This window comes from Uloborus diversus, chromosome 1 (genome assembly GCF_026930045.1).
Source record: "Uloborus diversus isolate 005 chromosome 1, Udiv.v.3.1, whole genome shotgun sequence".
Classification (NCBI taxonomy): domain Eukaryota; kingdom Metazoa; phylum Arthropoda; class Arachnida; order Araneae; family Uloboridae; genus Uloborus; species Uloborus diversus.
The window spans coordinates 115,259,601-115,285,987 of NC_072731.1; the positions used below are offsets into that span (position 1 = coordinate 115,259,601).

The 26,387-nt window shown below is 33.5% G+C and overlaps 1 protein-coding gene across 1 annotated transcript in view; it reads left to right on the plus strand.

Moving 5' to 3' along the window:
* LOC129217606 (heat shock 70 kDa protein 4-like) overlaps positions 1–26,387 on the plus strand; it is a 99,594-nt gene that overhangs the window by 46,126 nt on the left and 27,081 nt on the right. The window contains exons 7-11 of the mRNA XM_054851937.1: positions 7,904–8,148; positions 19,825–19,901; positions 22,710–22,861; positions 24,346–24,449; positions 24,881–25,008. Of these exons, the coding sequence (XP_054707912.1) occupies positions 7,904–8,148; positions 19,825–19,901; positions 22,710–22,861; positions 24,346–24,449; positions 24,881–25,008 (706 nt within the window). The remainder of the gene's footprint in view (positions 1–7,903; positions 8,149–19,824; positions 19,902–22,709; positions 22,862–24,345; positions 24,450–24,880; positions 25,009–26,387) is intronic.

A 26,387-nucleotide genomic window follows, 5' to 3' on the forward strand; every position in this document is an offset into this window, starting at 1 on the left:
TTTTAACATTAGAAAGAATGAAAACTCCTCAATTTAAGGGCTTGGGTGAAATTTTTTTGTCTGATATATTTAATACCTGCTCTTCCTAGCTACTAAATACTACAGGATGCCCAGGATTGTTTTGTGAACGATCTTTTAATTTCCTTTTTAGAGTTGATATACTTAAGTTAAAATGGGCTGATGTCACTTTCTAAGACATTTCTCTGGAATTAGTTGAAACTGGACACAATTATAATTTTTTCCTCTTAATATCTGCATTATTTCCTACTTCAATGGGTTCTCTTTTGCTTTTGAATCTTTTCCATCCCTAGATCTACAAATAAACGGGTATAAATAGTAACTTGAACCTCTTCATTTCAAAAGATTACAAACCTTACTTAACATAATTTAGTGATGAAATGTGGTTTGGGACTGTTTGAACGCTGGGTTCAAGTAGCCCCATTTTAAGGCAACCAGTGCACTTTTACTAACTTATATTAGTTACTGTGTTAATTATATAACTATAACCTTAACCCGTTCGCACCCAGCGTCACGCGGACGCTACGCAACGATTACTCTCCTATCAGCCCAGCGTCACTTATCCGCTACGCACTCTGATCGACGCTGTAGTCCCAGCGTCACCTATATGCTTTCTCGAAATGGAACGATTGAATTGAATATTTAAATGATACTAGATGCCGCTAAATGGCTATAACTTTGATCATATTCGAGTCACATGGTATTTGACCTTCATGTACACGCTTTAGCTTCTTATTTGGGCCTCTCAATGGGATAGATTTTTTTTTTATGTAAACAACAGTGAATCACTGCTCTGCGCACATGATTTATGAGGTCTCAATTGCTCTTGCTTATATCTTTGCTTCTCTTTTTTTTACGAGTAATTGAAAGAGATATACATCTAGCTGAATAAATTATGGGGGAGGGAAGGAAGGTTAAAATATTTTTGCGTATGTGTTCCAGACTTTTGGGATTCCCCGTTCAATGAGAGTACAGGAATGAGTTCAAGAGGCCTGAAGTTTATGATTATTTTTGAATCCTTTCTGATATTGTTCTTCTGTATTTATTCTTTTTCATTTGGGGATGGGAAACTGCAATAAAAATGATTAGCGAAGTGAGTGAAAGGGAATGTTTTCGAGTGAATTATGAAGCAGTTTTGAAACTTGTCGCGTGGGAAATATAACTAGTTTAAATTCGTTGACCTAAGTTGTTTTAATCAAAATTACATAAGGAACATATTTTTTTGCTACATTTCCTTTTCTTTGATTCCACACTCACGATGTCAAACTCTAACTTTGTTTTTGTGCACATATCATTTAATTTTGTGCACATGGTTAAAGTTTTAGTATTCTACTTATTTCGTTCCTTCTAATAATGTAATAGTCTTTATATTAGTAATTAGTAATCAGTAGTACATTGTTTAAACAAAATTAAAATTTCAAGCCATTATTTTGAGATGCTGATTTTATATGAATATTTTTGTTCAGTTAGGCTTAACTGCTGTAAATGCTCGGGCCGATGGCGGCGTTCCATTTCAGAACGTTCGGTCCCGTAGCTGCGCTTCGTTTTCCGAGCACTGGTCCTCAAGGGGTTAAAACACTTATTTAATTAAGAAATAGAATGCAAACATAAAGCTATCTTGACCTTCATGATATCAGATGTTTCCATGAACTTACATGTGAAAGTTTGCAGAAAATACAGTTTTATACGTTTTATAGTGATGTTAAGGGAAAAAGAGATTCCGGGGCTATCCCTTGAAATTTTTTAAAATTGAAGCTGTAAAAACGCGAAAGTAGGCTTTCTTTATTAAAAGTTAGTTCACCGTCAGTTTCTTGAAGTTAGTTCTCCCAAAACTTAATTTAATCCCACTTTTTATAACAGGGGGAGTTTTCAAGGGCCTCGCTCGCAGAAATTTTTTGTAATTGAAGCACTGAAATCAAGATTAAAGAGGTTTTTTCGGTGAGAGAAGGAAAGGGGGGAGGCAGTGTCGTGAAAATTTTTCGATATTGTTTAAATCACAGTTTCAGAAGATTTTTGGTATTGTTAATGAGAGGAGAGTTCGCAGTTTTCTCCTGGAAAGAGACTTTAAATTCCATTAATGTAGGTGATCTTCAATAATATTATAGAGAGAGTTGTTTGGGGAATCTCCCTCGTAAGGTTTTCGGGATTGGGGCCTTAACAATGAAGTTTTAGGAGACATTAGGAGGAGGACAGGTTCGAGGGACCTCCGATAATTTTGTAAAAATCAAAAGACAAAATTTATTCGATCTTGAATGATGAGGATGCGAGGGTATTTCTCAGGGGATACAATGAGAGTACTCTCTTGGAAGTTTATTAGAATTGCAGTTCTAAGCTCCCCTCTTTTTTGTTCCCCTGATAGTGAGCATTATGTTGCTCATGCTGAAATTGTAAATACCTCCTGAAACATTTACAGGCTCAGCTTATTTCTAAGCAAAGAGTGCTTTAGAAAAAAAAACCTATTGGATAGTTTTGAACCTGACATAATTTCTATCCCAAGGGAAAACAATAAAGAGAATACATATATATATATTTTCTTTACCTCTACATCGTAAAATGTGCCGCTCCCTAAAATATGCCGCCATAGGTGGTAGCACAGTGCCTACACCAGAGGTTAGTTGATCAACGAGAAAACAATAAGTATTTTGTAGATTTTTATTGAATTTTGCTAAGTGGCTAGTACACGTGCTGCAGTTCAGTCGCACCAAAAGTGCTTACTTATCCCCCTGTGCAACACCTAAAAACACCTGTGTTGAGAGTCACTTGCTGCTCGCCCCCCCCCCCCCCCTTTTCCGACTTCTTTTGTAAAATATGCAGCTTTTTATTTAATACTTAAAGTACTTTCCAGAATTTCTTAGAATAAATCTTTTTTTTTCTGTTCGAAGCACCACTCAAGTCTGCCACTTCCTTAAAGTTGCTGCCCGGGGCAAGATCCCCGGCTGCCCCCACCCCACCATAGATCCGGCTCTGTTTAAGGATTTTATTTTCTGCTGATTGGGGGGAAAATATCAAATACAGTGAAACCTGTGTAAGTTGACCACCTGCGGTGCACTACTTCAGTTGTCAACTTAAACAGGTGGTCAACTTACAGAAGTTGATTTATATGATAAGGGCTAATTTCGTGCCTGAAAAAAGTGGTCAATTTACAAGGGTGGTCAACTTCACAGGTTTTACTGTATATATCAAAATATTGGATTCTGGTATTAGGGCAAAAGAACTCTTAAGTTTTAATAGAAATCCCAACAAAACATAAATGTGAAAAAGAAGCCAAGTTCGGTTGAAATGAGGTGCGGGAAAGACGGTGTCACCGACAAAAAAAAGTTCAGATCTAAACAGTTACCAAGTTCCATAGCAGTTCCTCATAGAAGTTGGATTTTCCCATGTTCTTCAATTCATTCAGAAAACAATTTTTTACTTTCTTTGATAATGGATTTTAAACTTGTGGCAAGTTTTAGTCATCACTATTTTTTTTCAAACTTGCCAAGTTTTAAATCCAATATCAAAGAAAGTAAAAAAATGTTTTCTAAATTAATTGAAGAACATGGGAAAATCCAACTTCTGTGAGGAACTGCTATGGAACTTGGTAACTGTTTAGATCTGAACTTTTTTTGTCGGTGACATCGTCTTTTCCGCGCCTCATTTCAACCGAACTTGGCTTCTTTTTCACATTTATGTTTTGTTGGGATATCATTACTTTTTGAAAAGCTAAATCAAAGGTTGTGTTTTAATTTAGACAGTTATAAATGCAAAAGCGTATATCGCAAATATTTGATTTCTTCCCCCCCCCCCTGCTGTTACGGTGCACTGGTTTGCGGTTTCTTTTTAGAAGTTATGAAGATATTTTGATAACTGGGAACTTGGTGCGATCGCCAATTTTGGGCAATAATTATCTGTTTTCCCCAGTGGTTGGAAGTAGCGCGCTACAAGTAGCGACGCTACTGTAGTAGCTACATTTTTCAGTAGTTTGTAGTGTAGCGCACTACTTTTGAAAAAAAGTAGAGTAGCGAGTAGTTCGATACAAAAAAAAGTAGTTTGTAGCGATTTCGAAAAACTACTTTTAAATAAAAATTCAAGAAAAAAAAAAGAAAGAAAGAAGCGAGGTTTCAAATGAATCTGACTGGTGGAAGTCTTAAGCGAGTAAAAGTTACACCAATCAGATTCGCGTTAAGACTTTGCAAAATGCGAGCTGTCCTCAGACATATGATACCGTACGTTCTTTGTTTGACGCCATTAATTTGTTTAGTATCGAGACGTTCAAATTTTCCCAATATTCGCCTTGAATAGAGCATGCATAGAAAGAAAATAATAAGCTATAATTGCCAATTTAGTGTAGCCTTTGTGCTTTCTGGCAGCAGAAAATGTCCCGTGGATGAACATTTTAAAATGTTTTAGGATCGGTTAACAATAAATATTAGTGTTATAGAAATTTATGATTACGGAAATTTTTCCGTTTCATGCAAACTTTGCCCGTCCAGCAAAAAGCTTTTGGTGTCAATGCGAGAGAGAGGATGCGTTCCTCGCATAGGTGAAAAAACTGTGTTATTGAATACAAATACTGTTAGGATGCACATAATCAATGAGAGCGAATGGCGTAAAATGAAACCGTACGGTACATATAGTACGTAGCAACAATAAAGTGCAGCACAAGCACTACAGTAGTAGTACAATAGATGCAGTAATTATATTCGACGCATTTTTAGTTGTTCAAGCATTTTAAAAATCTTTAAATTTCTTTAGTTGTCAGATACTTTCTATTTTTCCTTTCATTTTCAAACTTTAGCTAAACAGCCCGCTTGTGTGAAATTATGTTTCATCAACGCCATATTTAGAATGAAAAATGTACGGAGGGGTGATTTGTACGTCAACAAAGCGATGTTTCGACTATACTAGTACGGTGTTAGAACTTCCGCTTTCAGTGACGCTAAAGAAAAAGTCCATTCACGGCAAAAAAAATAATTACCCAATAAGAAAGGCAGTACTTAAGCCCATCGATTCAGTTCCGAAAATTTTCGTGTTGCGGGTGAGGAATTCGCGCTAGCCCCAAAATTCGTTCTTCGAGAAGAACTCGCTATATAGCCGTTTTGCGTTTTTCGAATTGCGTTGCAGTGCGAATCCACTGCAGTTTAAAATTACACATAGAAGTAAAGTAAACATTCTTAGTTATCTTATATTTATCTTATTTATCTTATTCTTAGTTCTGTTTCATATTTCGGATATTTATTAATATTTGATTTTTAATACTAAGACCGTTTGGGATATTTTTCCTATTTCTTAATTTTTTCTTTTTTACTAATTGAGTTTTGACATGTTAACATAATAAAAGTCAATGATTAAATATTGTACGTTTTTGAGGTTATTCGGTAAAATTGAATAATGTTTTATTCATTTTATTAGTAGCGTAAGAAAGGAGATGGTGTCCATGTCCAGACCCGTAACTTGAAGCTCAAAATCAATTTTTTAGCTCCTACAGAATATAAGTTCCTATAAAATCAACTATAATAGAAATTAAAATTTTTATCTTTTGTTTAAAATATGTTGTTCTTCACCTAAATCAATTTTATGTATATGTATGCCTATGTAAAATGTAAATCAAATTACGCCTGCATCTATTTTCATTTTCAAGTAACCGAGTTGTACTTCTTGAATTAAAATTCACTGTCGGGAAACAATTAAAAATTTATAGGTTGAATTCTTTCACATTTTAAACTTAATGCTTTTCATTTATTTATTTTTTAAAAAGTAGCGAAGTAGCGACTACTTTTCAAAAGTAGTTTGTAGTTGCTACATTTTGAAAAAAGTAGTTGTAGTTGTAGTTAACTACATTTGTAATAAAGTAGTTGTAGTTGTAGTTCGCTACAAAAAAAATGTAGTTTTTCCAACCACTGGTTTTCCCATTTATCAGCAAGGCTAACGTACGTAGCTCTTGGTCTTTGGCTTCCTCAAATTTTTCGACAGTTAGGAAAATTGCTTAAACTCATCTCAAAATCTGCCTGGAGTTTCTTTATTGTTTGAGGGGATTATCATAACGTAGTTCGTAAAATATGCGGAATTTGCGAAAATATTTCGCAATTGTTGAAATTATTGCAGCTATTTTTGCTCCTCCTGTAAAATTTTACATTTAATTGAGATCTCAAGTTTTTATAAAGTTTTAAAGCCGTTTTTTTTTATTTTAAAGGCTTAGCTCTAGATTTGCAATTTTAATTATTTGATGGATTATTTTTCATTTTAACGTAACTTTAAGTATTGTTTCAAGCCCCATTTTGGTTAGAAATTAAATTGTTAATTTAAAACTTCAACAAACCTGGTTTTGGCAACGTTTGACGAGCCCATTTATTTTGATTTATTTGGCGAAATATTTTGCAATTGTGCGGCGAAGTGATTACGCCGTGATGCTCATTAAAAAAAGCATAGTTTTTTGCTATTTCAATGTAGTTTTTTGACTTTTTAGATTTTTCCCTTTACATATGCATGAAAGTCTATCTTTATGCCAAATTTCAAGTATGTGAGACACTTGGAAGTTCGTAAACATTTTGATAAGTAAGTGAGTGACTCAGTGTAAAAAATGACACTTTTCAGATAGTAATAATTCCATAACTATAAGAGGTACATTCATGAAATTTAGGATTATAGGTCTGCTAGGCAGCTCTATTAAACATCCAAAATTTCAAGCACATAGATTTAATAGTTTTTGTGAAATGAGGGAGTCAAAAGTAACTTGAAATGGTTCGTGTAAGATACACACTGGCAGATGTGTCGCCTGATTTCCGAACTTGGCTGACACACTGCCGTGTGTCTAAATAGTATTAGATGGCTATTGGTCTTCTTTTTAGTCATTGCACCTTAAAGTGACACCTTGCTGTAATGGGTGTTGGTAATGATCCAACTTGCAGGGGTTGCTTCTTTCATGAGGAAACTCTTACATCCTGTGTGATTGTGAAGTGCTGCCAATAGGTTGTAACAGCTTGGTTGTTATTTGCTTGAACCATGGAAGATTCTTGACAATTCTATTATGTGTTTGCTGAATTTTGCATCAGCTACTAGTCTGTTTTAAGACTTCTGTGCGGAGAATAGTACAATAGACCTCTGGTCGTGGTACTTGGTTTGGTTGAGCTCCCCTTTCTTTTGTTTCATTTCAAATATTGAATATTTTCAAACCCTGGTGATTCGTGAAAGAGAGGGAGACCATATTGCTCTTGTTGTGAAACCCTGATTTGAACTGTCTGTTGTTCCACCTCGTTGCTTTTATCCGATGACTTTTTCTACAAAAGCTCTCACTTTTCTGCATTGAAAGGGGGGTTACATTAGACCCTGAAATGCATGTCTTCAATCAGTAGCTAATTTGTGCATTTCCGAAGTACTTTTTCGAACTGTTACTGTGCATTCGTTTTTCTCGTTCATTTTGTTTTTTCTCAAAGATAAATAATAGTGACAGACACTTTTGTTACATTTAAAAAGCCTTGTAGACACCATTATCTTAATCTTATTTCACAGAATGACATTCTCTTGTGATTTTTTTCTTTAATTCTTTAAATTTTATGACCGTGATTCTCTTATTATTTCCACTATTATATATTAGTCAATATAACCGGTTTTTGTTGCATTGTTATGAAACTAAATGTATACTTGTGTATGAGATATTAATACCAAGAAACTATCTTTGGATACAGTTTTTAATCCACTATCAAGGGTTGTAACTTTTTCTGAGGAAAGCTGTTGCACCTGTTCTCTAGGAAAAAGAGTTATTTTATAATCACTTTGCAAAGATTAAGTTTAGTGTGTCTGATGCTATATTAACAAAGTACAATAATTGTTTATGCAATGAATGCTTAGAAAATTGTTTTACTTAATATATCACCCATTCTAACCAAGAAAAACTTTTTTTTTACAGGTGCTAAGCAGCACTTGGGACCCGCTTCTTGGAGGGAGAGATATTGATAACCATATTGTTCGCTATTTTAGCGAGGAATTCAAAGAGAAGTATAAGTTGGATGTTTTGTCCAACAACCGGGCCATTGTGAGACTCATACAAGAATGCGAGAAATTGAAGAAGCAACTCAGTGCAAATCCTCATGTGTTGCCTTTAAATATTGAATGTTTTATGGAAGATAAAGATGTCAGTGGATCTTTAGGCAGGTAAGACATATTTTTCTTAGTGATTTTGTATGGAAGCCATGAAAAAGCTAACCAGCATTGTTGCAACACAAATTGGGAAAGAAAATATATTAAACTAGCATTCCCGTACCCGGCATTGCTCGGGTAATGGAATTAGCAGGGGTTAACAGTGCTTTGGTGCACCTAGTTTCGAAAATCACCTATAATAATTACTTATTACCTATAACTTTTTCTAATTTGGGGAGAATCCCGGGGACCCTGGACTCCTTATATATATATATGTCCTTGTCCTTAACCAATCTTTAACTGTTATTAACGATCCTTTTAAAGTATTGATTATCTTTGCAAACACAGGTCATCCACATTTTATTGTTATACCTATGTTTAAGCTAGAACTTCTTTGTATACAACATTTTTAGTTTTTTTTTCTGGTGCTAAAATTATTAAACTGCTTGATGAACTGGCTTTGGAGCGAACTACATAACATTGGTCGTGTGAAAAAAAGTCTTCTCTTAAATCGATCCCTGCTACTTTTAATGTCTGTCCTTGTGACTTATTAATGGTTATTGCAAAGCAAACTTTAACAGGAAACTGCACTCTTCTAAATTCAAAAGGATAGTTCTCCTGTGATGTTGTTCTTAAAAACTTCGTTTCTAGTTTTGAAAAAATAAAAGCAAAAGACAGAAACATTATGATTTGACTTGAGAAAAGCCTCGAAGAATCACGTGAGAAACAAAAACAATATCAAATTTATAGTTCGCTATCGACCAAAAGTTGAGATGAAGTACTGAGTAATGATTTGAATGGAGGAAAGCCTTCGAAAATAAGGGATTTGAATTTCAATGACAGGTTTGTAATTTCGCAGAAATTAAGGGGTTTTAATTAATTTCTCCCGAACTAATTGAGATTTCGAAAAATCCTTTCTTAGTGGATACTTTCGTAATCATGCGGACATGCCTGCCAAATTTCAAGTCTGAAGCTTCAGCGGTTTCGGCTGTGCGTTGATATATATATATATATATATATATATATATATATATATATATATATATATATGTTATCTCAGGACATTGACTTTTATATATTAAGATATTGCATATAAATGCACCAATTTTTCCTGCTTGTAGGGGGAGGAGCCTACTTCATTCTCCTGCCACCGGAGAAGTTACTCCTGCTTTCTGGGTAGTGCTGATTCTAGAATGAAAGGGCAGCAAGGGGAATTCTGAAAAGAACAATCTGTTTTTATCAAAAAAGACACTGTGCTCAAAAAAAAAGATATATTTTAATTTTGTGCGCAATTTTCCATTAGTAACAGTTCGAAATACTAACTGATTTCATGCATCTTGGTATTGAAACATTAGTGATTTCATTTTAGAATTGAAAATATTTTTTTTTGATATTCAAATTCCAATCAACAATCCACTGTGCAATTGATGTACTCTGATTAGATGTCTATTATCTGTTGTAATTTGAAACCGATTTTATCCAAAATATCAGTTAAATAACGAGTAATCATGTATATTTCATAGAGTTAAATGTGTTTATTAGGATTGCAAATTTAACGTGTTTCTACTGTTATTTATGCAATGTTCAATGCATAAAAATTAATTGTACGAAATACAAATGAATTGTAGAAATTAACAGTATAATAACCTTTTTGTCATGTGCGGAAAATGTTATCAAAAAAGTATTCAGTTTAAATTTCATTCCTTTAATTTTGTTTGAAATATTTGGAAATAACTACAAAAAATTGGTTTTGGTGGTACATTGCTCAGTTAACGTTTTTAATGTCCAAAAATATGCCTTTTAGCAAATAACACATTTTTTTAAAAGATATTTGAAAAACATTTTTTCCATAATATATGACATTTCCTGTCTCTCTGGAAAGCATTATAATTTTATTCAAAAATATTTGAGTGAATTAAAATATAAGTTATATATTTGGTGTTAAAAGCTTCAAAGTTTATGTACTGTGTTTGCTCCCATCTTTTGAAAACTGAATGTTTTGATACGTAAGCAACATTTTTCTTATCTCTTCACAATTGTTTATTGCAGTATTTTAGGATGTGAGTTGATGAGATTTCAGAACCTCTCCCCCCCCCCCCTTTCATTCACATAAATTAATGTGACAATCAAAATTTGTTTACTGCTAGATTTTCAGTGAATAGGCAGCAAGTTTTGTTGATTAAAGGAACCAACATTTATTTTTTAAGCCTCTGAATTTCTTAATTTTTTATACCCTATAACTTTTTAGACTTTCCTGTTATGAAATAAATGCAAAAAAGAATTGAGCTAATGCTTTGAAAAGCAAGTATATTAAATTAAATAGATGTTTTGATAGAAATTCTTTCTGTTCCAAATATTTTTCGGTTTGCAAAAATTTGAAGATTAAAATATTTTTAATGAATTTTTCTCTGAAAGGATTTACACTTAGGAACTTGTTAGTTGTCACAATGAAGAAAATCAAAACAAAATCGTTATTTATACAAAATTTGAGGATTTAGAAAACCAATGCTACGGAGTCAGAGGGAAAATGACAAACTCTGGCTCTGACTCTGATTCATGGGATTTTGTAGCCTTTGGCTCCTTTACAACAAAATCAGTCAAACTTCAGTATTCTTGCTCTGACTGTGCAGCAGTGCACAGTGGTTTAAAATTGTCAAAACGCTCTTAAAACCCTATATCTCTCTCAATAGTTAAACTAGAAACCTAGGATTTGCCACTCTCACCAGCCTTTTGTGTATAGTTAAGGTAACGAAAGGCAAAATTATTTAATTAATATTTACCATACATTAGTGAACATGAAAACGGTCTGACCCCGGGATTTTCATTATTAAATACTGAATTCTTTAGCCGATCAAATATCATTGATACAGGGGTATATGAAATTGAATTATCTTTGAAAATATCACCAAATCAATAGTACAGTAGACCCTCGTTTTACACTGGGGTTACAGTCTACGGAAATGCCGCGTAAATGGTAAAGAAAATGCTAAGGCAACTATCTAAAAACTAAATTAACTTTATTTGGATTCTACATATGAAAGGGCTTCCAAATTGCCCTTGCTATTCGAACTGCCACGAGACGATCAACAAAAATCAAGCTATCGAATGCCACAAATCCACGATACATGAACAGAAAGACATCTAACTAAATTGAGCCGAGAGGTGGAAAATTTGCATATCGAAAAGCGCCCTCTTGCACACAGGTATACTCGAGGATTTTTATGGAGATTTTCCACAGCTCCCCACCATGAACTCTAAGAGTTTATCAATAGAACCTATAAAAAGAACTATAACAAAGGCAAATACATAAGGAAATTCTTCTCCTCAATAAACAATAACGAATGCAATAACTATAGTTTGCTAAATTATAAAGATTAATATACCATAAACTATATGGTTACAAACTTATATAAAATATAATTTCTATTTTTGAATTTTATGTTCTGACATATTTACAATTTTAAACTTAAGTTAACAAAATTAATTTTACTATAAACAAGAGGTTTTTCTTTTTTTCCAAAATTAATGAAATATTTAAGCAAATTATTTTAAGTTAATTAAAGTCCAACAACACAAATACTTCAAAATTTTGAAGGAAAAAAAAGAGTTTAAAACAAATTATTTTCAATAAACTTTTCGACTGATCAATCATATAAAGGATACGTGAAACCAGTTCATTCACAAAGTTCAAGGGGATATATCAGCTGCACAGGTTTTCTGAAAAGTCCCTTTTTGGTTTTGACGACACAAGCTCTGATATGTCCATCTCTACCTTGAAAAGTTTTTTGAATGATTCTGAAGTCCCATAGTAGTTTAGATTTTGAAGTTCCTTTGACGAGCACTACATCATTCATCTTTACTTCTTTGTGAACGTTAGGCGATTTGAAATGGTGAACTGTTTTCAAATTAAGTAGATATAGCTCTTTCCATTTAACCCAAAAATGTTTCAAAAGTGTAGTTTGATACTGCTTTCTTTTTAATAAGGACTCTCTAGTTGACACTCTATTAACTAACTCAGCAAAATTAAATGGATAGTCGTGATTTTTCCTTCCATATTGCAAAAAGTCAAGAGGAGTTAATGGCTTGGGCTCAGAAAAATTATCAGTAACATATGTTAAAGGTCTCGAATTAACGACGTATTCGATTTCAGTCAAAACAGTTGAAAGTTCTTCAAACGTGAGAAGAGTTTTTCCGAGAACTTTTCTGAGTGGATCTTTCACTGATTTTACGAGACGTTCATAAAATCCGCCCCACCAGGGCGCCCTTTCTACGATAAACTTCCAATTAATGCCACGTGAAGATATAAAATCTTTAAATTCCGAATCTTGTAGAATGTTATAGAAGTACATTAGATCTTTATTTGCGGCTTTGAATGATTTTGCGTTATCCGAATAAACAACGCTGCAACTACCTCGCCTGGAAATGAATCTTCTAAAGGCTAGTTAGAAATGCTTTGTAGACATGGAGGACACTAATTCTAAGTGAATTCCTCTAGTTACAGCACAGGTGAAAATTGCAAAATAAGCCTTTTTAACTTCCTTATTACATTTGTAAAGATAGCTCCTGCAAAATCAAGGCCACAAATTTCGAAAGGTGGATTTTCTACAATTCTGTCTTTCGGAAGTTGCGCTGTTATTTCGTTTGCTGGTTTGGATTTGTATTTTCTACAAATGAAGCATTTTCTAAGTACTTTCTTCACGAGTTGTCTCCCCTTCGCTATCCAAAACTTTCTTCTAAGCATTACTAGAGTAGCTGTTACTCCGATATGAAAGTTCTTAGTATGCTCATGTAAGATTAATAATTCCAAAAATTTAGAGTTTTTTGGTAGAAGGATGGGTTGTTTCTCGTTTAGAGAAAATTCTGATTCATCTAATCTCCCTTTTATTCGCAAAATATTCCTGGGATCTAAGAAAGGTACTAGAGAATGAATTTTTGAACTATCGCTAACTTTTTGAGATCTTTCTAAATCAACTATTTCTAACCAATAAGCTTCTTTCTGGGTTTCTTTAATCCAGTATTCTTCAGACAATTTAAGCTCATTTGTTTCGAGAGCACCCTTATTTTTCGACGTATTTCTTGCGTTGTGTATAAATCGAAATACGAAGGCAGTTACTCGCAATAGTTTGAGATAACTGCTAAATTTATCAATGTTTATGAGCTTTTCGCGATTTTCGAGGATTACTTCATTTTGCGAAACTTCTCTAAATTTTTACTCTTTAGTTCTAGGTCATGATTGCTGACGTTTTGGGCCTCTATTTTTGGCCAAAACTGCTCTGTTTGGCTAAGCCAGGGTGGTCCGTGCCACCAAAGTTGACTATCTTTCAATTCCCGAACAGATATTCCTCTGCTTACAATATCGCTCGGATTGTCCCTCCCAGGACAAAAATTCCATTTTGGTGGTTCAGTCAGTCTTTGAATCTCCTCTATCCTATTTTTGACGAACAATTTGTAACAGGACGGTTCTCCTCTAATCCAATGGTAAACTATAGAGGAATCCGTATGAAAAAAGCAGGACTTCTCAAATTTTAAAGCTTTAGAGACTTTAGCACACAACCTGGCAGAAAGCAGTGCTCCCATCAATTCCAACCTCGGCAAAGAAAGAGTCTTTAACGGGGCAACCCTGCTCTTGGAAGTGATAAAACTAGTTGTTATAGTCCCGTCAGTCTTAATGACTCGAAAATATATTACAGTTCCGTAGGCCTTTTTAGATGCATTCGAAAAGGAGTGCAGTTGCACATCAACTGTGTAGGAGTCCGTGAAATGATAAAAGCGAGGGATTTCAACTAAACTTAAGTCCTTCAGTTCAAGACACCATTGACTGAAAGGTTTTTTGATAACTTGGGGCAGTTCCTGGTCCCAAAGAAGACCCATTTCCCAGACGCGTTGAATGAGAATCTTCAAACGAATTACGTAAGGAGCTACAAATCCTATAGGATCAAAAATTCGACCAGCAACTTGTAACAGGAATCTTTTTGTATCAATTCCTTTCGATACAAGGGATATCAGATTTTCTACGTTAAAATAAAATAAATCCCTGTCAGCGTCCCAGGAAATGCCTAATACTTTATAGTTTATCATGTTTTGACCAATTGGGTTTGATGACGTTTCAGTAGAAAACCCGTTCTTCTCCCAAAGTTTTCGCAATTCAGCAGAATTAGTAGCCCACTTGTGCTAGGGCATATTTGCTTCTCTGAAGATCTGGACGCATTCTAAACTAGTTGCATATGCCAATGCAACAGTATTTTGACCTTCTATGATGTCATCGACGTAACAAAATTTGTTTAACAGTTCGTGACTTTGCGGAAAAATAGAAGAATACTTCTTTAAATGGTGTTTAATAGTAGCACATAAGAGAAAGGGGGAACTATTTATTCCGAAGAGAACACGATTGAACTTTAGAACTTCTAAAGAGTCTGAAAAGGAAAATGGATTTTCAGTCCAAAAGAACTTTGTTACATTTTTATCCGACTCGTCAATTGCTACATTCAAAAATGCCTGTTTAATATCAACTGTGAACGCAATTGGATGCTTTCAAAATGATAACAAAAGTTCAAACAAATCAGGATACAAATTAGGTCCAATATGCAAACTATCATTTAATGAAAACTTGCCCTTTTTATGCGAAGACGCATCGAAAACAACTCTCAGCTTACTAGACACCCTATCATCTCAAATTACTGCCCTATGGGGCAAATAGAATTCTGGATTATCTGCTACACTTGATTCAGGAACACGCTCTACGATGTTTTGCTCTATGTAATTATTTACAACCCTTCTATACTCGGAATACAAAGAATGATCATTTTGAAACCTGTAGCACAATTTTGAAAATCTTTCATATGCCACTTCGTAATTGTTTTCAAGCGATTCTTTGAAATTATCCTTCTAAGGGAGTTTAACTACATATCTACCATCTTGGAAGCGAATACTATCTTCGAATTCTGGTAAAATTTTGTTATCATTACAACTTACATCATCGTTAGCTGGTTCGATTCCAAGATTTTCTAGTTGCCAAAATGTCTCTAATTGTTTTGAAATGTTTTCCTACACCATTACTTTCATGGCGAAAGAATCACCTGAATTTCTATTTGAAGAGCCTGATATTCCAATTAAACACCACCCATAGAGCGACTCAGCAGCTACAAGTTTTCGATTAATACGTTTAATTCTACCTGTCATGACGTCATAATAGTTATCAGCACCGATTAAAACTGAAACACTAGCGTCCTTATTCGAAGTATCAGAAGAATTCGAAGTAACCACAAAAGGAACAACCTTTGTCTTTCTTAAGCTTTGGACAAGAAGAAATTGAGTGTCTATTCGAAAAGCAAAAAAAAGCAAAGTCTATTTCTTTTCAAATAATCCCGTTTCATTTCTATGCTTACCGAGTCACACGAAACTAAATCATGCAAGTTTGAGCCACAAAACACACATTTTGAACTAGCAACTGTATGATTGACTAAGAGTTCAGCCGCTGATGAATTGTAACTTTTCTGTTTTCGAAAAGTACCTCTGGTAAAAGATTTTGACCTGGAAGCACCTCGATTGCGTTCTTGGAGCGGACGGGTCGAATTTTGTTTTTCTTTTATAGGAGAATGAAAAGATTGAGCTCTTTCGCGACTTTCTATTTCTTCACCTAAGAACTCGAGAAGAGCTTTCAAATCCCAATTATCACTTTTATTCTTTCTACTAAATTCAAGAGTTAATTCAGAGGGCAATACTTTCAAAATTATCGGTGTTAAGAGATTACCGTACGATTCTGAATTTATTCCCAAGCTTTCTAAATTCCTGATTTCAGTTTCAGCTTTATCGTATAATTTTCTCAAACTGTTCGTATCACTTGTATTTTTTATGGGAGCCATGTTCAAAAGCGATCCTAAATGTGCATTAATGAGCAAATTCTTTTGTCCGAATCTAGATTTTAAAAGTTCCAAGGCTGCATCATAATTACTTTCAGTTAATTTGAATCCGGAAATTGTTTTAGCTGCAGCACTACCTACTAAATTCTTAAAGTAAATAAGCTTCTCAATTTTATATAAGCCGCTATTTTTATCTATTGCATTTTCAAACTGACTAATGAATTCTAGCCAATACCTGAGGTCACCGTAGAATTTATTAACAGATAGTTTTGGCAATTTAATCAACGATCTAGCTTCTTGATGTACTAGACCACTAGTTTCCAATGTTGAATTGGATAAATTAGCAGGGTTAATAGTAGGAGGTACAGCCGGAGGTGTTAGAGCTGCTATTCTTTGAGTAATCTGACATTTATAGAAAATTAAATTTTCCATGAAGTCTTCACATTGTTGCACCTCTTTTTCGATATCTTTTGCTTCGATTACATTAAGAAGCTCATTATCAGCCACTTTAAGACTGTCAATTTTATCAATTAATTGATTGTATAATACTTCTAAATTACACACATTAGTTTCATTTTCTAAAGTGACGTCTAAACTTTTAACGAACTTAGTGGCACTGCATTTAAGCGCTTTACGTTTATTTTTTATCTTTTCAGCATCCATACTAATTGACATACAAATTGAAAACAAATAACTCACCCAAATTTCTTCAGTTACTATATCCAATGGTATGAAACAACAACGATGTCAATATAACATAAAAAGCACATTACTATTTGACGAATTCTAACTATCAAACGGTTATGCAGTACCTTGCGGCCGATGCACCATAAAGAAAATGCTAAGGCAACTATCTAAAAACTAAATTAACTTTATTTGGATTCTACATACGAAAGGGCTTCCAAATTGCCCTTGCTATTCGAACTGCCACGAGACGATCAACAAAAATCAAGCTATCGAATGCCACGAAGCCACGATACACAGGGTTGATTGTGTTCCAGTATTTTACCGGATTTCCGGTATTTTCATCTTGATTTCCGGTATCTTCATCTTCAAAAATACCGGAACTCGTATATTTTCAGAAAAAACCACTTTTGTAAAATTTAGGTTGATGTTTAATGAAATGCTGAAAGTTCAAATTGAAGACGTTTCATTTGGTATAAAGCGTAAGCTACCGTCATGTTTTGCAATCTCTAATTATTGAAGAACAGCTGGGGTGGGAGATGAAATAAAGGCTAGATAAGGAGAGGAAGGAGGGTTACTTGATATTTTTCCCCTTAATATTTTTTTTTGAAGATGTCTAATAGCGTTTCTCTGTTGCATACCTTAATATGCAGATGATATAACTAGGGGTGCTCATTCCCCCCCCCCCCCCACTGCGATGGCACCCCTCAATTTTACCAAGCCCCCTTTTCCCTCAAGAATTGCCACCCACTAATCAAAAGATTTAAATTCTTCTAAATTAATTTCTCGAAAAGTTTCTGTATTATAATCTGCCTCATGCCCCCCCCCCCCCCCCGACACAAACACATGAAAATCCTTGCGGTAGCTATATTATTAGAATACATTGCTAAAATATTTATCACCAAGATGGCCTATGGCTTTTCTCTGTTGCAGATGCTTATGTAATAGGTTTTGCAGTCTCCCTCCCCCCCATTAAATGTTGAATTTAATGACCTATATATATAGAAAATATCGACATTTGGAGAGCGATATATCGTGGTATTAAAATTCGGATATCGCATAGCCCTATTGCACAGTAATCATAATACATGCTGCCCCTTTTACCCCAAACTTATTTAATTCTGAAACCTTTATGCACTTTTAGTAAATGAATGTAATTAATGGTTAAGGTATCAGATGCAGTGGAGGAAAATAAAACATTCTTTCAAAAATTTTAAGAAATGAGAAAAATTAAAAGAATTTAATTCCCTCCATGCACATGAACGTATTAAGTCCAATTAAAACTTCGAGTTTCAGCCCCAACAAATAATTATGTATACAAATAATGTGTGTATGTATGCCCATCAAAACACTTTTTCTACTTGGAAAAAAAGTTCAGGTATTTTTTCATGGAGTCACAATCACCCCTGCGATACATGAACAGAAAGACATCTAACTAAATTGAGCCAAGGGGTGGAAAATTTTCATATCGAAAAGCGCCTCTTGTGCACAGGTATACTCGAGGATTTTTATGGAGATTTTCCACAAATGGAGACCTAATAGTAGTGTTAAAAAGCAGTAAGGTTCCGTAGATAAAAAAATACTTTATTCTAGTTAGGACTAATTATATAATAAGTTTTATGTGTACTTATATCGATTTTTATGCAAACATGCATAAAGAAAACATAAACTAATTTCATGTTCTGTTTATAAAGAATAGCTGGCTAGGATAGTGTTTTGGCAGTCATTAAGAATTTTTCTCTAATTCTTTGCAGAGCACTAAAGCATCCAAGATCACTTGCGTCATTTCCATGATAGAATCTTCCTTCACTAACAACTCAGAAGGATCATTTCTATTGTCTAGGAAGGGCTAAAAAATTTCAATGTGAATGTTTTTGCTTGTGTGTCACCGAAGTCGATATCCTGGTTGGTTTTGGCCTCCTTTGTCACTTCTAAAAGCTCTTCTTCCAGTGAGTTCTGAACTGTGAGAGTTTAATAACTTTACTTCTGGAAATAGCTCTGGTACCAATGACATAAAATGTCTCCAGGGGCCCAAGTTTGGTTATTAGTACGCCAAAATGCAGTTCATTACATGTAATCTGCAATGTTTAGGAGTTTGGAATTTGAGAGAGGAAAATGTTATCTGTTTGCATTGCCGCATTCGCGTAAAACCGAAATTCATCGGAGTAAAATAAAATAAAGGTGTCAAATCTTAAACCGCGTATAATCAAGACGGCATAAAATAAATCCGCTTAAAAAGAGGGTCTACTGTATTTTATTCTAAAACTGTTTGCATGCCGAACTATTGACAGATGATCAGATTTGAGTAATGTTTTGAATTTATGTCTGTTTAGGTCCAGTAAATACAGAAACAGCGTAAAGTTTCCGGAAAAACATTTCTTAATGTGTTTCTTAGTATGCTCCAATTTTGGAACATTGGCGCTTTGCATAAAAAAATTTTTTCTTTGATAAATATTCTTCATTTGGAAATGCATTTCATATAGTTTCAATATTTTCTGATTGAAGAAATTAGTGAATATTATCTTCCTTCCGCCGTTTGAAGTCAGTTTTCATTCTTTTCTTTTTTTATTTCCTAATGGTCCTTACTATTCCTTTAAAAAAAATAAAATAAAATGGCAAATAAAATGTCTAACTCTGACTGCTGGAAATTAGCCAAAGCCTTCGATTCTGACTCCTTTTACCCCTAGACTCGGACTCCGCAAACCTGTAAAAAAAAAACAGTTAATGACGGAAAACTCAGCAGAGATTTTGACTTAAGAATAGAAAAAGTTTTTTCTATGACTCTGTGTTGTGAATCTGCTTTCCTATTTTTTCTAACATCAGCCTACCATTACATGCTTCTGATTTTATCTTACTTCATGATCGCTACTAAGCTCCCTGAATCTTGGAACATTTGTGCTTGAGGCAAAGATTGTTTTAACTCCAAGCACATGTATGCAATATGTTTTGCTATATGTGCTGTTGTAAATTTACTGGAAAACAACTGGAATGCATGCCCGATTGAGTAACTTGGTGAATTCTCAATATTTGGATTTTTTGAAGCTTCTGCTTTGAAAACTTTTTTGTTTTTGCTCTTAGTATAGCTTTTTGTTTCCTTTTTCAAAATGTCTGGATGTGTTAAGTTTTAATTAAAACTTTTTATTTTCAGAGAAAAATTAGAGCAATTAATTGCAGAACTTTTAAAGAAAATAGAATATACCCTTGAAAGTTTGTTACATGAATGCAGTAAGTTATCTTTTTTTTTATTAAAGTATATCATCGCCTCAGTTCAACAGTTAGATATTCTACTGTTGCTATGAATTTAATTTAATATGCTTTCAGATCAATTTTCTTTTTTTTTTCCAGGTTCAGGTATTTAGCTTCAAGACATGTTACACTTTTTGTTTTATTTCTATACTTTCCTGAGGTTTTATTATTGTATTCTTGTTTTATTTTGAAATACTGTCAGCCCCGCTTAATCAGGTGAAAGGAAATATTATAGAAATAAAACCTCCCGGCACTGAATATCCCCCCCCCATAGCATATTATTTTATTTTGATCTTTTCCTACCAACACACCAGCTCAAATTAAAATAATTTGCAAATCAAACAGTAAATTAAAAAGTTATAGCAAAAAAAGGTCACGTTACGGACTCTACATAATGTCAAAATACCGTGGAATGCCCCCCCCTATAAAGGTCCTATTTTCAAGTACTGTTTGTAGGAACCCCTCTAAAAACCATATTTTGTAGTCAAAAGCCCTAAAAATTAATCAAAGGCTCTATTTTTTTAGGATTTGTGTCTTTCTGTGTCAAATCAAGAAAAAACAAGTTCTCAACTTGACTTTTCAGATTTTTATGAAACTTTTTGACCCCTTATTCTTTGTCTTAAATTTATCTATATTTTTCAGAAATCTATTATTCATAAGTGATGCATAATTAGTTTTTAGAGTTTGTTAAACAGCACTTTTTTTTAAAACTTGCAAGCTGTGTTTTAAAGTGTTAAATTCAAGTTCTATGGGTGCAACAGAGTTGTATAATAAATTTATGAAGGTTATTTTAAAGGTACTTACATGCACTTTAATTTTATATACAGTTGACTCCCAATTATGCACAGAATAGGGGGGGGGGCAGTAATCGTGGATAACCAAATTCTGGGAAAATCAGCAAAGTAGAAGACGATATTAGTCTATGCAATAGCTTTAGACCAATCTATTCCATTTTCTTCAAAGTAACTGTTGACCAGTTCGAAAATTGCTTCTCCAGTTGTGTTGGTTTTCAAAGGTTTTGCAAATAGTACATCTTCTTTAATTGTATCGTTAAAAATATACCTAACATAGACAAGTAATATTGCAGCGTTTGCTACATCAGTCGACTCATCAAGCTGGATCGCAAAATTATTCTCTTTTATTCTATTCACAAGTTCTTTCTCCACATTACTTGCCAAATCAGTAATTCTGCGTGATACTGTGTTGTTTGATAGCGGAACCAGGTCAATTTTTTTTGCTGACTTTTCTCCCAGCATACACTTAGCAATATCTTTAGCACACGGTCCAATTAAATTTTCTGCAATTGTATGTGGCTGTCCAGATCTTGCAATTCTATAACTGACTCGATATGAAGCTTCAAGGGCCATTTTACTATCTTCGTTGGAGTCTAACAGGAACGTAGAGACGCTACACTTTTTATTATATTCCAATTATCTTTTAAAATATTCGATAGGTTTGTCCTTGTGTGTCGGATGCTTTGTTTCGAGGTGCCTTCTAAGAAGTGACGGTTTCAAACAGTTGTTCGCTAGAACTTCGTTGCAGAGAAGACAAAGCGGTCTAGGTTCAGACTCTTCTCCAGTAAAATAAAAGCCCATTTGTAAATAGTCACTGTCATATTTTCGCTTTTTTCCTTTTTTCTCCCCTAGTTCACTTTTCTGTTTAGTGGGGGGAGGCGGCAGTTCATTACAGCTATCTATTTCAAATATCCTGTGTTGATTCGAAAGTTACTGCTGATGTTGAGGGTTGATCGATTGACTGCTTGTCCATTTGTCGCTCAACCAAACTACCAGTTTTCAACCATCGATCTATAACAGCAAAAAGTTATTAAATCATAAAAATTACCAACATGATTATAACTTCACAAACAGAGTAGCAAGTTCACGGAGCAAAACCAATTGCAAACAAAATCACTTGTTTTCAAGCATCTCTAAAGTATCTCTAAATACGTCTGTTAACAACTATTTCCCCAGAACAATGAGCATGCTGATGTTATATATTTTTGAAAACGAACAGATGGGTAAAATCCAGTAATAAATTTTAAGTTTGGAGCCTGCCATTTTGCTGTCATGTCTGCTATTCGATGACTGAATTCAACGGAAATTCCTGAGTTATATTTCAACCAGATTAGAAATAATACCCCTATGATGCATTGTTTGAGAATTCTTTATTTTTTTCGACATATGTATATCATGTATATTGTTTGATTGACTCCACGCGATGTCGCCTTTTTAAGGTCATCGTGATCCCCGCCACAGCTTAATACAACGTTTCTGCATGGCGCCTCGCAATAAAGAAGGAAAGATATGTCTTTTTGTTATCTATCGGAAAAAAAAAAATGACAAAATTTCTTTTTAACCAAGATTATAAAACCGCTGAAAGATTTTTTTTTCTGAGCTTAATACAAGAGTCTGGCGCGTTTTCAAATTTAAAAAAAAATTTAGTAACTATGTGTGCAAATTGAATATTTTATAATTTTTTTACCAAACTAGGAAAAATCCGCCATTGCACCGAAATTTTCGCGAACCCCCTTCCTGCACCTCGCAAACCCCTGGGGGTTCGCGAACCACCGGTTCGGAACCTCTGTTCTAGGTCACGAAACATCAGTAACAATACAACATGTTTCATAATTAACCTTTTCATTGTTGAGTTCTACATATGCATACCTTTTTTTTTCCTGTAGTCTTTTTTTTTTTTTTTTTTTTGATTTTACAGTCAAGCATTGTTTATCCCAAATATAGTTATTTTCGCTATTATTATTTGATTCGATAAAATCTCTGTGTTTTTCAGGTTTAACTTACTCCGATATTGACAGTGTCGAAATAACTGGTGGAACTACTAGAATTCCAGCTATAAAAGATGTCATTAAAAAAGTTTTCCATGTTGTACCTAGCACAACATTGAACTTGGATGAAGCTGTGGCCCGTGGGTGTGCAATCCAAGTATGAAGCAATGTTTGCTACTATCTCATTAATTGAGGTGTAAATTTTTTTTTTTTTCCAAGGTCTGGAAAAATTAAAACAAATAAAAGAATTTTAAAAACATAAAAATGATGAAACCATAAAAAATATAGCCAACCCATGTGGGCCACTCTTTTAGCCAAAATTCTAAGTTTTGTTCGCAAGCTGTTCTCTCCTCCATGTATTCTAAGAACCTTTGACTTTTTTTCTTTTTTTGCAACAAATTGTAAATAAAATCATGAAATTAAGTCATTGCACCATAGTTTTGATTATTAACCTTTTTCTTCCAGCTGTGTTTCTTAGTAGTTTTAACACATATTTGTACATATTGCTTTTTCCTTCCCCTGCACTCCCAACATTAAAAGTTATTTTGTATAACTATTGTTTAAAATGTTTAAAAATACTTAGGCAGGTATAAATAAATGAAATGATTGTAGTAAAAAAATGATTAGGAAAGACCACTTTTGACATGATTGATTTTATAATAATGATTATTATGATGCAGTTGTTGCTGTTAATTCTTAAACTTAATCATTCTTAGAAGCTGAATAAAAGTATGTCGTAATTCAAGGAAACAAACATTGGATGTGTTGCTTAACTTGATTGGGTCACATATTATATTCTTGACCCAGGGGCGGATGCAAAGAGAGGGTCATGGGGGTCATTACCCCTCCTCCTAAACCGTTTTCTATCTTATCTTTCTACATCGTGTTCAAACACATTATAAATAAAATGTAAACGATTTCGGTAAGCTTTTCAATTCACAAATTATTTTTTTAAAGTAAGTATTCAAAATGATACTTCTTTTCATTTCTTGTAAAATTAATTAGCAAAGTTTCAGCCCTTTAAAGGACTTATTCCTGGCTGATTTGGTGCCATTTGTTGACAGCCAAGCAGTTTCAGATCTTTTTTGTATAGTTTTGTTCAGGGGGGGGAGGTCATTCTTCAGCATGACCCCCCCCCCCCTAAAATGGTAGTCTGTATCCGCCACTGTCTTGACCTTGCAGCAGCATTTTATTTCCCAGTAAAACAAATCCCAAGGTTACATTCAGTATCAGAAGCTCTTGGATTAAAGGGCAAACATATATTAAAAAATTTTAACGTCTCCCCTTTTAGGCTGATGAAATTACTTCTTATTCAATTACTCTTGGTACCTAACTGTTTAGCTTCAAAAGAAGCTAATCAGTAGGTTCCAGAGTTCTGGTATGAAAACTTATATAATCCTACATTGCTACCATCTTGTATTAATTAGTGCTAAAGTTTTAACTTACTATGTTTATGTTTTTGATAAAGATCTTTGTTTACATTTTAAACTTGTATCTTTATATTAAGATATAATATGAAGCTACAATTATACACTGTCATATTAGATGTGCTTTTCAATGGTTTTTGTAATTGTTAAGACGTTGGAGTCTTATTTGATAAGAATTTTGTCAACTGATTTTGAAAATAGTACTCTTTTATAGGCAGCCATGTTATCCCCCAGTCTTAAAGTTCGAGAATTCAGCATTTTGGATGTTCAATCATTTTCTATCAAGCTAGTTTGGTCAATCTCAAATTCGGAGCGTGGGTATGTGCATTATTTTTTGTTATTTCGTTATTTATTTCAAAACTTCAAGTGCCTAATGATATGCCTTTTAAATTGTGGATCATTCATTACTCCCAGATTTGTTGCTAGTCATATGTTGGTAGGTTTCAACATTGATAATCCACTTAGTTTCATCCTTTTAGAATTGATTATAAGTTCCAATTTGTAAATTATTTTTAAGAAAAAACCCATAACACAAGCATTAACTTACAAATAATTTGATAATGATTTGGAAAAAATTTGAAGAGTAGCTTCGTGTACTTTTACTTTTAGACCAAAAAAATGTTAAGAAATGTTAAAATTTAACAATTTATAAGCATTGTTAAATTTTGTAAGAATCATCAAATTTTGTGCATTGATCCATTTTTTATATCTTTCAAGTTTTCTAAATATTAAAAACTTGTTCTTTTCAGGGATGTTGAAGTTTTTCCTCGAAATCATCCTGTTCCTTTCTCCAAAAAGCTCACATTTTTCCGGAAAGAAGATTTTACATTGGAAGCTCATTATGCTGGTTCCAGCGAAAAAAATTTGCTTCTCATCGGTACTTTTTGAATGGTTTGCTTCTTACTGAAATTTAACTGTGTTATCTGCTGCAAATTGATTAATATTTTTTAGCTTTAGGTTTTTTTTTGTTTTTTTTTTTTCAAGACTTTAGTAGCTGTTTTTTTTTAATTTGAAAATACTTATTTTAAAAATTGAGAACATACAGCAGTCATTACTAGCTTATTAGTTTATTTATAAAATTATGGCAAAACCTTTCTTTCAAAAAACTGACAAATCAGCTTTAAAAAAGATGTTTATTTAATCTGCCGACAACCTTGCGCATAGAAAACTGTCAAAGGAAAAGGTGATGTTACTGCAAAAGAGAGAGAAAAGCAGTTACATTGCTGTTTCCATTACATTGCAGATTTGCTCTTTCTGGTACTAGCGAAAGAATGGAATGCAGCTGATAGTGATGCATGTCTTTCAGCTTGTTTATTAAGGACTCAAAACTTCAAGCAATATTATTATTGTATATTTTGTTGTATTCAAGTTGATTCAAAGAAAAAGTTTGTATTTCACACTAAAACTTTCAAAGCTTTGCTTTCCAAAGCTCTGATTTGATTTTTTTTTAAATTATTAGTGAAGCTATTTTTTACTACTATTTGTTTACTTTTTTTAAGTTTCACATTTCATTATCTTTTACATCAGATACTTACTGATTCTTCAATTTTCACAGTAAACAAGGTTTTTTTTTTCTTTTATAACCTGTCTTGATTTTTAAATTCAGTTCAAAAGTGCTTGTATTTAACGGAGCTCTTTACTCGAATTCTTTGAAGAAACAAATCTTGATTAGCGCATTAAAGAAGCATTAAGAAAGTGCATTGCTTAATAATTTATTAGTTGTTTCGAATTGAAACGTTGCCTATTATTGCTTTCTAAAAATCTCTAAATGAGGGAATTTATTTACAACATTGCCTGTCAAACTTAACACAAGAAAATCTTTCCCTGGATCTTTAAAGTACCAATAAATTCAAATGATAAATAAATAAACCAGTATGAAGAGCATTTTTCTGTGTTATTAAATAATATAATTGCAATGTCCTTTCAAAGTCTGGAGACAGAATAGTGAAAGGAAAAAAACTCAACTATAATATTTTTCATTTAACAGGGGAAACTAGGGATACTTGATCCCTAGGGATGCAAGCCAAAAATGTACCAAAATCATTAAAAAGAGATTTGAAACCTGACAATTATATTAAAGTTATACTTGTACATAAAAACTGGCAACATTTTGTTTTTTTCAGCCATTTTGTTTTAGCTCAAGAAATGATCGTCTGAATGTGTCAAGGAAAATTTTTTTTATTAAAATATTCCGAAGTTTACATTATCCGTTAAATACAACTTAAAAAAGCTTCTGAAGTGTTATGTTAAAATATA